The sequence below is a fragment of the Entamoeba dispar genome, genomic scaffold, assembly GCF_000209125.1.
Source record: "Entamoeba dispar SAW760 scf_1105229458535 genomic scaffold, whole genome shotgun sequence".
Taxonomy (NCBI): domain Eukaryota; phylum Evosea; order Mastigamoebida; family Endamoebidae; genus Entamoeba; species Entamoeba dispar.
In genome coordinates, this window is record NW_001853241.1 from 11,786 (window position 1) to 22,251 (window position 10,466).

At 25.8% G+C, this 10,466-nt stretch overlaps 5 protein-coding genes across 5 annotated transcripts in view, besides 17 other annotated features; 2 read left to right on the plus strand and 3 right to left on the minus strand.

The window, feature by feature from the left end:
• Window positions 1-139: 139 nt before the first annotated feature.
• EDI_053830 (uncharacterized protein) lies at window positions 140-535 on the minus strand (the record flags this gene model as incomplete). Its single annotated transcript, XM_001734734.1, has 1 exon — window positions 140-535. One exon carries the CDS (start codon window positions 533-535, stop codon window positions 140-142), a length of 396 nt encoding a protein of 131 aa, XP_001734786.1.
• Window positions 536-822: 287 nt separating this feature from the next.
• Window positions 823-858: a sequence feature (AT_rich).
• Window positions 859-1,215: 357 nt separating this feature from the next.
• Window positions 1,216-1,249: a microsatellite.
• Window positions 1,250-1,690: 441 nt separating this feature from the next.
• Window positions 1,691-1,711: a sequence feature (AT_rich).
• A 53-nt stretch (window positions 1,712-1,764) lies between these two features.
• On the plus strand, window positions 1,765-3,231 carry EDI_053840 (uncharacterized protein; the record flags this gene model as incomplete). The annotated part of the gene is made up of 1 exon (XM_001734735.1): window positions 1,765-3,231. One exon carries the CDS (start codon window positions 1,765-1,767, stop codon window positions 3,229-3,231), a length of 1,467 nt encoding a protein of 488 aa, XP_001734787.1.
• Window positions 3,232-3,337: 106 nt separating this feature from the next.
• Window positions 3,338-3,407: a sequence feature (AT_rich).
• Window positions 3,408-3,569: 162 nt separating this feature from the next.
• Window positions 3,570-5,822, minus strand: EDI_053850 (uncharacterized protein; the record flags this gene model as incomplete). Its single annotated transcript, XM_001734736.1, has 1 exon — window positions 3,570-5,822. The coding sequence occupies one exon, from the start codon at window positions 5,820-5,822 to the stop codon at window positions 3,570-3,572; it is 2,253 nt and encodes a 750-aa protein (XP_001734788.1).
• Window positions 5,457-5,478: a sequence feature (AT_rich).
• Window positions 5,821-5,877: a sequence feature (AT_rich).
• A 26-nt stretch (window positions 5,878-5,903) lies between these two features.
• Window positions 5,904-6,028: a microsatellite.
• Window positions 6,029-6,080: 52 nt separating this feature from the next.
• EDI_053860 (uncharacterized protein) lies at window positions 6,081-7,573 on the plus strand (the record flags this gene model as incomplete). Its single annotated transcript, XM_001734737.1, has 2 exons — window positions 6,081-6,478; window positions 6,541-7,573. The coding sequence occupies 2 exons, from the start codon at window positions 6,081-6,083 to the stop codon at window positions 7,571-7,573; spliced, it is 1,431 nt and encodes a 476-aa protein (XP_001734789.1).
• Window positions 6,484-6,512: a sequence feature (AT_rich).
• A 23-nt stretch (window positions 7,574-7,596) lies between the features above and the next one.
• Window positions 7,597-7,631: a sequence feature (AT_rich).
• Window positions 7,632-7,701: 70 nt separating this feature from the next.
• Window positions 7,702-7,759: a sequence feature (AT_rich).
• Window positions 7,760-7,818: 59 nt separating this feature from the next.
• Window positions 7,819-7,889: a sequence feature (AT_rich).
• Window positions 7,890-8,013: 124 nt separating this feature from the next.
• Window positions 8,014-8,073: a sequence feature (AT_rich).
• A 142-nt stretch (window positions 8,074-8,215) lies between these two features.
• Window positions 8,216-8,287: a sequence feature (AT_rich).
• Window positions 8,288-8,454: 167 nt separating this feature from the next.
• Window positions 8,455-8,496: a sequence feature (AT_rich).
• Window positions 8,497-8,677: 181 nt separating this feature from the next.
• Window positions 8,678-8,742: a repeat region.
• Window positions 8,743-8,754: 12 nt separating this feature from the next.
• Window positions 8,755-8,800: a sequence feature (AT_rich).
• Window positions 8,801-9,538: 738 nt separating this feature from the next.
• Window positions 9,539-9,699: a repeat region.
• A 327-nt stretch (window positions 9,700-10,026) lies between these two features.
• Window positions 10,027-10,466, minus strand: part of EDI_053870 (uncharacterized protein) — a gene marked incomplete at both ends in the record, with an annotated part of 7,288 nt that continues 6,848 nt past the window's right edge. The window contains one exon of the mRNA XM_001734738.1: window positions 10,027-10,448. Coding sequence (XP_001734790.1) covers window positions 10,027-10,448 — 422 coding nt within the window. The remainder of the gene's footprint in view (window positions 10,449-10,466) is intronic.

Here is a 10,466-nt window from a genome sequence, read left to right on the forward strand (position 1 = left end):
CTATAATTCTGGGTCGATTCCAATTTCTTTAAGAATGGAAATAAACTCTTCATAAACTGTTTAATTTCATCTTCTTCAAGTGGTGTAGAAGGCTCTCTTCAAAGAGTAATTCTAACAAATCTTAATGTCTCTATATCTCTCAACCCTTTCCAATTTCATTTCTTTTGCACAAATCCATCCCTTGCATATCACCACCAATAGTGATATTAAGCTTTTTTAATGATTTCATTTCACTGATATTACTACAAAGACTATCTGTTTTCCAATTACGAATCTTGTTTATAGGAATTCCTTGAATATTTCCATCAATATCATAATATTCATAATTTGTTTTTAATGAAGAAATAATATTTGTTCCTTGATAATTAGTCATTCCACCAAATATCTTTAATTCTTTTATTACATTGTCTTTATCTAAATATAAATTCTCTTTAAATGACTGTAATCCTTCATTTGTTTTCTTATTTATCATTGAAAATTTAACTAACTCTTCATAGCTTCTAAGGTATTTAGCTACACTCATTAAATAAACCATTTCTAACTGTGTCATTTTCAATAAGACAATAACTAAATGATGATTTGATAGTTCTATAACTATTTCTTAGAATAAATTAGAATACTTTAGAATTTATTCTTGTTATTTTTAGTTCTATTCTTAAAATAGTTATACATAACAAAATATTATCATTTTGCCTTTTTATCATCACTTATCTCTTCAATTTAAAAGGTATTTCATCTACTTTGTATTTGAAACAACTACTGTTTATTCTTTAATTCATTATTTATATATATGCTATATAACTTCTCATTGGAATCACGTACTTTTAATACTATAAATTTTTAATAATAATTTTTTTTCATTGGTATGTCTTTTTATGTGCACTTATTACATAATAACAAACTTTTCATTACTCGATTTGTCAATAAATTTTTTGTAGAGGGTATTAATTCTGGTGGTTCTTTTGATTAATGAGTAAAATTCATTTTTTAATTAATTCTTTTTTTTATGTAGATATTATCTAATGATTTGTTTGTGTTTATTCTTTTAGTTTATTGTTCATTTTCTATTACATAAATACTAAAAGGGATATTGAATTGATTTCTGACGTTAATTAGCTAGTTTAGTGAAATGAATAAATTGAATTTCTTAGGTACAGCCAATTCTTGTCATTAAATTAAATCAGTTATATACTAGTTTGTATTATTTGTCTATTGAATAAAACAAAATAACAACAATAAAATAAAATAATTAATGAGAATTTAATTCATTGTAATAGGTGTAAACCATTCTCAAAACAACATAAAATAGATAATAAATGAAAACAAAAATTAGAGTTATAACCTAAAATTATTCATATAAAGATAGTCAATGACTCATTGTTAGTTATTTCATTCTACGTACATTTGAATATTTGATTTCTTAACGTTTCAACAACGTGCTTTTAGTGTTATTTCTTTACAGTAATTCGCATCTTAGATTATTTTATTCATTTATTTAGTTTTCTTCTTTTGATATTCAGTATTAAGACATTTCTTATTACTTATACTTTAATAAACTTGACTCTTTCTTAAACTCCACAACTAAAAGTGTTCTATTAATGAGCCAATCTACAAATTTTAGAACCATTTAATAATTTTAATCTTATTTGAAATTCCAACTCATAATATTTGTGGTATTTATGACTTCAAGAAATAAAAAAAAAATAATAAACATCATTTATTTACTGTCATTGAAAAAGATCTAATATTATTGATTCATACCTAATGCAAAACACAAACACTTTTCATATACTAAAAGAATCTTTAAATGCTTTATGCAAAATTGCTTCTTTATTTAACCAATCCAAAAAAGAAACAGAAGAGGCTAATATAGAACAATTTAATCAATATGTGGAAAGAGTTAACCAATGCTTCCCATTGGTGTTTCGATATCAGGTATCTATACCAAATGTAGAGTCACCAACTGAAATGGTTAATACTTTAGACTTCATTAACAATGTTTTATTGTCTTGTATAACAACACCAATCAGTGAAAGTGTTAACTTTGTGAAGAAAGAAGAAAGCTTCTTAAGAGGGTGTCAATCTGATGAGGCAATTAAACAAAAAATGCAGGAGCTTTTCCAAATGATACAAAACATTATACTTATTAATAATGTTGGTCCTAACATTATCTCAATTTACGAAAGTATCAAGACTGCCAAAGGAGAAGAGTTAAGAAGAGATTGTGACCAAGTAGCAAGATTATTATATGCTTTAGATCAAAGTAACATTACCACAGTGACACTGCAGTTTGGTGAAGATATCATTGACCTTCCACTACAAATTAGAGGGATTGGAAGCATTGACAATAAACCTAACAACGCAGATCAGAAAATAGTTCAAAAAGATGAAAGAAGAATACCTCAAATGAATTACGACCAAGATTCAAAACAAAGGACGTTATTGGAAATTAGAGAAGAGTATCAAAAAATTAAATTAAAGAACACTGAAATGAAAAAAGATTTAGAAATTATTAAACAAAATAACCAGAAAACTGCTAAAGAGATTAATGATGGCCTTTGTAAAATGAGAGAAATGCAACAAAATAAAATCAAAGAAATGCAACAAATGATAACACAGTTGAGAATGAAATCTCAAAACGACGAAGAAACTATTGATAACCTAACAAAAGAAAATCAAAGACTTAAAAATTATATTGAACAAACCCCAATAAATCAAAAGAGTCAAGAAACTTCCACCAAAGAATTACCACCACTCAATAAAGAAAGTAGTAGTGCTAATGGAATTGATGATATACCAATTGAACCAGAAATTATATCTGTTGACATTCCAATCCATCATTACTTCACTGGGTATCAAGAAGAAATAGAAATAAATGGACAAATATTTACTGTCCCAATCACTGTTGGATTATCAGATGGTGCTGAATTTAATTACAAAGGATATGGAAAACCAGTTAATGGAAGAAAAAGGGATTTGATTATTGTTGCCAAAACACAACAAACAGAAAGTTATCAACGACAAGAAAACAACCTTTTCCAAACTGTTGCTATTCCACAAGCTTATAGAAACCAAATGTTCCAATGCTCTATTCCATGTATTGATGGAGACACTATTCCTGTTATGATAACAGGGCAAGAAGGAGTACAAGGGCCATATGAGGGATATGGTATGCCAATTGGAACAACTGGAAAAAGAGGAGATTTATATCTCATAATTAAGTTTAATTAAGTTTCTTTAAAAAATTCAATTTATTTTTACTCAGTCTGTTTATTAAGCACACCCTTAACACTCAGTATCCTATATCTTATTTAACAACTATCAATAATCTAAAAACATATATTTTTTAATTAAAAGAAAAATGTTTTGAAAAAGAAAAATTTAAGAGAATAAAATAAAAATAATAAGTAAGTTAATTGAATAAAACAATTTTGTTATGGAAAAAATTGCATTGTTTAAGAGATCATAAAAGTATTAACAACCCTTTATTCACTTTCAAAACTAAGGTCTAACACTTATACTAAAAAAGAAATATGTATACAATAATTGAGGAAAGCTAAAATAAACATTTAAATAGAGGCTAAATAGATTAGCCCATTATTTGTACCAACAGCAACAATGCCATCATCAAGAGATACTGATGTAGGAATATTAGGAATTTTAAATATGTACCTTCTGTCACCTAAAGTTATTTTATTCCATTGTAATACGATTTGACCATTAGTACCACAACAAATAACTTTTTTATTAAATGTTGCCATACAAGTTGGAATAACAGCAAGATCAGATTTGCATAACATTTTTCCTGTTCTAATATCCCAAGCAATGGAAGCCTTTTCATCTCCACAAGAAATAATTTGCCATTCTCCAGTAACGTCAAACCCTTTAACTGCATTGCTATGGCCTTTTAAGTCCATAGTTATGGCATTACTTCTTCTATCAAAAACTTTAATAGTTTTGTCTAAACTACTTGAAATTAATAAATTTTTCATTTCTTTAACTTGTGTAATAGTTGCCATATGTGGTTTATATTCATTAACAATACTACCAGACTCTAGTTCAATAATAGAAATTGATTTACCCCATCCATAACAATATCTACCATCTAATGAAAAATCCATTTTAGTATAACTTTTTACTATTTTAGTGTTTTCTTTATTTTCATCAATAATTGAGATTTTTCCATCTCCATATCCAATGTAGGTTGTTCTTCCAATTCGTTTGATCCCACAAACTGAAGATAATGACTTTTTATATTTCTTTTGTGTATATTTTTCTTTTGTAATTTCTTGGCTTTCTCCATCTTCATTTCCAACAAAGATAGAACCATTAACATCAATGGCAGTGATTGTTTTATTTCCAAACTGCTGAACTGTTGGTTTAAATTCTGTTGTTCTCCATAAGGCTTGAATCTTTGCAACATTCATTAAATTTTCTTTAGTTTCTTCTGGGTGTAAACGGCCATTATAATAACAAGTTGAGTGGTAAATTCCTTTCCATGTTTCTACTGCTAAACTACCATTTATAAGAGAGAAAAAAGATTTGCATAATAGTTGTACATTACGAATAGAATCTATTCTAAGGTAGCTGAAAATCTTTAAAAGAATAGAATCAGGTAATGAAGTTAATGTTGTTATTTGTTTTTGTTTTGTTTTAGATAAAGTAATTGCATTAAGTAATAACGAAGACATACTTTCAATTGTAATCATTTCAGGTAAATTAGGGTCTGGTGGAGAGACTTTTGGAGGTGTTAACAAAGATGGAGAAGCAATTGTAGCAAAATAATATAATATTGGTGCAACTAAATTTGATAAAAACTTTTCTCTTAAAGGAATTGGAAAAGAGTGTATGATTGGAAGATTTAAAAGAATGCTAAAACGTACCCTGGTATCATCATCATCACAATGCCTAAAAGAAATAACACTTTCTTTAAATTCTATTAAGTTATGATGTTCATGAAGACAACCAGGATATTGGATTGTTTTAAATATTAAAGCCATCCAATCAGGCGTAATACGGGAACCTTGTATTATATCCATTGAAATAAGTGGTTGTACTAATGGACTAAATTGAAGATGTCTATAAGAAAGAATAGGACCATCTTTAATTCCTATATTTTCTGATATAATACTCATTAATCCATTTTTTGTTGAAACAAGATCATAAAATGTTTGTGGACGTAAAGGTACTTTAATATCTGCTTGAATAAACATTTTATCTCCTTCTTCATTAGCAGTTATTCTTACACGATGGCTTTCATGAATATAACGACTTAATGGAGGTGAGGTATAACGAGGATAACAAGCATGTTCCATTGATACTAATATTCTATATTCTTCAATTCCTGAAAGAGCTTCAGACAAACATTTAAAAATTAATAAACATGAAGATAGTAATTGAATTGGTTGGGCATTTAGGTAATACAAAATATGAGCAATACATTCATTTCCCATTTCTTTTAAAATTATTAATATTTTTGGAATACCTTGAAGTATTACAGTAAATGATGTATTATTAACTGATGTAAAGAAATTAAATTTATATGGTACAAATGTTTGTGCTAATGGACTTAATATCATCCCAATATATTCTTCACCTTTTTTTTCTACACTATGAAGAAATGGATACCATTTTGTGATTATTATTGGATTATTTAAAAAAGTATATATACTACATCCTTTTAAAGTCATAGAAAATTGAACATCAACTACAGTAGTCTCAGTACTTTTATACCTTGCCTCTTTACATCCTTGAACATTAGGAAATATTTCCCATCCATTACTATTGATTTCATTATCTATTATTTCACTCCAATTTTCCATTAATTTTTTAAGATTTTTATAAATTTTTTTGTTATTTGATTAATCAAAAATTTTTGTGTTTATCAAATTTTTCAGATTTTTTAAAATAAAGTAGTAAATATAATAAATAGTATTATAAAAGAAGAATAAAATAAAAAAAATTATATAAAATAATAAAAGATAATTAAAAATATAATAAAATTGAAAAAAAGAAGAAAAAAGAAAATTCAACAACAAAAAAAAAAAAGAAGTCAAACAAAATTGAAGATTAATTTTGGAATGTTTAAAAGCAAGTCACCAAATACTCCAAGAGAGTCAAAAGAAAGTAATGAAAAAACAATTACAGTTATACCTCATGTATATGTTCAAAATGAAGATAGATCAATGATTGATGGAAATATAAAGATTTCAGTTAATTTGAGTATTCTAACATTCCAATTTAGATCTTCTATATCATTAGATGGAAAATCAAGATCAAAAAACAATACATTTAGTATTACTTTTACTATTGACGATATATCTGGACTTTGTATTTCATCTCCTATTAATAATTTTGATACAATTAATTTTTCTACTATAGAAAAACATCTTCCTTCATTCTTCTTTCCAAAAGATAGTGAGTTTAATGTTTATTTTTTTCTTAATGTTATTATAGAAAATGGATTTACAATAGTACCGTTTGTTATATTGTTTTTAAATATAATTAATTATCAATAAGTTGGTTATTTATATAATATAGAAAAGATGGACAACAAAACGTTTTTATTATTCATAAACGATTAGAAAAAGTTGCTGATATTTTAAGTTCTAGTCCAATTGATTTATCTCAAATTACTCCAATTGATCTTAAGACAATTCTTTCATTAGCAAATGAAGATGGTAGTTTTGAAATTTCTGCACAAGAAGATATTAGAAAATCAACATATTTTAGTGGATTACAACCTGATGCACGTATATTTGTATGGAAACTTGTTTTAGGATATTACCAATTTGATATGACAACTAAACAACGAGAAGAACTTGATCAAAAACGAAGAAAACAATATTTTATGATTAAAACACAATGGGAAAATTTTGTTCCTGAACAATTAACAAATTGGATAACAATGAAACAAACATTAGAACAAATAGATAAAGACGTTAGAAGAACTGATAATAAACATGAAAAATTTTTTAATGAAAAAAATGTTGTAATGTTACGTGATGTATTAAGAACATATGCATTATATAATTGGAGAATTGGATATGGTCAAGGAATGAATGATATTTGTAGTTTAATTATGGAAATTACATTAGATGAATCAGAAATATTTTGGTTATTTAAATCAGTTATGGATATGATGGAACAATTTTATAAACCAAGAACAAATCACGAAGTACAAAACTTTGAAGAAGTTGGATGGATTATTAAATTCGTAAATCCATCTTTATATGATTATTTTATAAGAAATAATGTAAATTATTTGTTTTGTTATAGATGGATTGTATTATTATTTAAACGTGATTTTAATTCACGTGATTGTCTTAATGTTTGGGATCGTATTTTCGCTTATCCAGAAAGAAAATTGTATTATTTTATTTGTAGTGCTATTATCCTGAAAAATGGTGACCAAATAGTTGAAAAACAAAAGGGATTTGATGGAATGGTTGAGTTTTTACAAGACATGCATAAAAAAATTCCTGCACAAGTTGTATATGACTCGGATATTATTTATCAAGAATTTAATGAACTTGCAGATAAAAAGTATTTGGAATTAATGTTTCAAAACTAAAAATAATTTCTCCTCTATCTTTCATTTTTTTTGTTTTTAATTTGTTTTATATTTTTTAGTACCATAGAATTATTGTCTAAAAATCTCATTCAAATATATTCTTTTTAATTTCTAATCAATTAGACTTCTTTTTTTTATTAGATTATTGTATTTTTATTTATTATTTTATAACATAGATTTTTTAAACTTGTAAAGTGTGGATTATGTTATTATTTTATTTCAAAAGTTATTTGTTTAAGAATGAGTAAATAAGATTTAAATAAAATAATTAGACTAATTAACTTTTCCTTTATTGATTAAATAAAATTTAAAATAACTTGTTGATATTAGAATGAGTTATTTGGTGTTATTAAAGTAGATCTGAATACTTTTCTATTTTATTATATTCAATGTTTATTTTAAAGTTTAACAACCATTTATTTCTTTTTCTATTTGAACACATAATTAGTTTTATATTTTAATTGTTTGTTCTTTATTAATTAATTTAAAAAGAATTAAAACAGACTGTTTTCATATCTTTTAATGATAAAAAACTTTTTTAAAATATAGTTGGATTAAAATCTAGAACCAGAACAAATGAAATTATGTTTCATCTTTGAATATATTATCTACTTATTTTCATTTCAATTATTATTAACAGCGAATTATTTATTTAAGTTATGATTAAATAATATCATAAATAATATTTCTATTAAATTAAAATATTCATTATTACTGAATATAATCTAAAGATTGCTATTTTTAATAAATTGAGTAATATTTATATTGATATCTGACAAAATTAGGTTTCAATACTCTTTTCAATGTATTTTCTTATAAAATAAATTTCTATTTAATACCTGTAATTATTGTTTCCGATTTAGTAAATAATACGACAATAGAATTTATTTAATAGTAAATTAATTCATTAAATTATAAATAAACTCACGCAATAATTTACCAGTTTTGATTTAAAGTATAGACAGAGTATAAGGAGTTAATAATTAATATAAGTATTAATACTGAAGTTAGTAAAACATTTCTTTAATCAACAATACTTATTATATTACTGGAACATAGTACTTATAAGATTTTAACTTAGTGTAATATTTCAATTCTTTTAATTTTTAATCACCATTTTCAATACATGATGAAAACCTAACTATAGGTAATTTATAATTAATTCCTTTCTTTTAATCATCATTTTTAATAAAAATAAAAATGAAATTTTTTAAATAATAATTAATTCAAAGAATAAATTTGATTTAGTTTTAGCATTTAAATAATCTAAGAAGTATTTATAAGTTCATTTAATTATGCAAGAGCTTCATGATAAAACTATAGAGCCAATAAACCAAGGAACAGGTGACTTTGAATCCGAATTCCAAAACAGTGAAAGACCAGACACCGTAACTAGAAGTGAATTTAATGAACTTAAAGAACAGGTACACCATATCGAAATTAAATTAAACGAAATGCAAGAATCAACAGAGCCAATAAAAACAGAAAGGGTTACTAAAAAAGTTAATAAAAGCTATTTAACAAAACAAGAGATAGATAAATTTACTGAAGAATTTAGTGATTTAGTTGAAGAAAATAATGTTGACAATAAAATAAATGAATTATTTGAGATCTATAAATACTCTGATGAGAAAATAGAAGACCTTACAAGGAAAGTGGATACCAATGATACGAACATTAAACTTAATCTTCAGAGTGCTCGTGATAAACTAAAAGGTGATGAGAAAATAACGGATTTTAATGATGACCAATTACTTCAATACTTTGAATTAAGACTTAGAGAAGAAAGGGGACAACATGCCTCTTGTCAAGACAAACCTGTTAAAGCGTTTGTTTCAAAAGAAGAAGACAGTCAATTAGAGAAATGGACTGGATTAAAGAAAGGACAACTAATTTTTGACTCTGTTTCAGACAAATGGGATACTAAGTCATCTGAGTTTGGAAGAAGAATTATTGAACGTTCCAATATTGTCATTATTATTGAAGACAATCAACACAATAAATTTGGAATATTTTTGCATTCATTTATCAAAATCTTTGATGAAATAGTTGAAGATCAAAACGCATTTGTATTTTCATTAACATCTAACCACAGGTTTGATGGAATGGTCAAATTTGATATTAAAAAAGAAGAAGGAAGAAACGCCTTTCTTCTCAAGCCACAAGGAAACAATATGTTATTTAAAGTGGGTTATGGTCCTGACATTGTTATTTATAAAAATGATTCTCAAAACCAGTGCCAATGCAAACAAGCATCATTTGACTATAAAATCAATGGACAAGAAATTCACTATGCATTGACAGGTCGTATGGACCAGAAGTTTGTTCCACAAAGAATAGTAGTATTCCAGATGGAAAAAGAGTCTAATGATGACAAGGCAGTTGCCTGAATAAATTAATTGGATTTTTTTCATGCGTTTTAGTTAATTTAACAAGAAAAGAACAATAACAATTTAATTCAAACAAATTACAATGCCATTTACATGTCCAATTAAAATAGAGGTATTATCATCTGAAATTTTCAGAGATTCAATTGGTGTTGGATAACTAGGAATAGTCAGATAATGAACAAACTCAAGACTATCATTTAATTTCAAAAATATGATATTACCTTTTATATCACCAATGACAATGAACGTTTTGTCATTCCACAATGGTGTTTGTGTAATAGCAACAGAAGTGAGTTGGTCATAGTCAAACCATTGACTTTGGCTTATTAAATCACCGTTTATATCATAATAATAAAGTTGGTGTTGCGTTAATACAATAAAATTTCCTGTTTCATTGTTAATATCTAATCCTATCACACATTCTCCCACTTCAATTACATGTAAACACATTAACATTCCAATATCCCAAATCAAACAAACTCCATCTTGGTCTCCAGTAATAA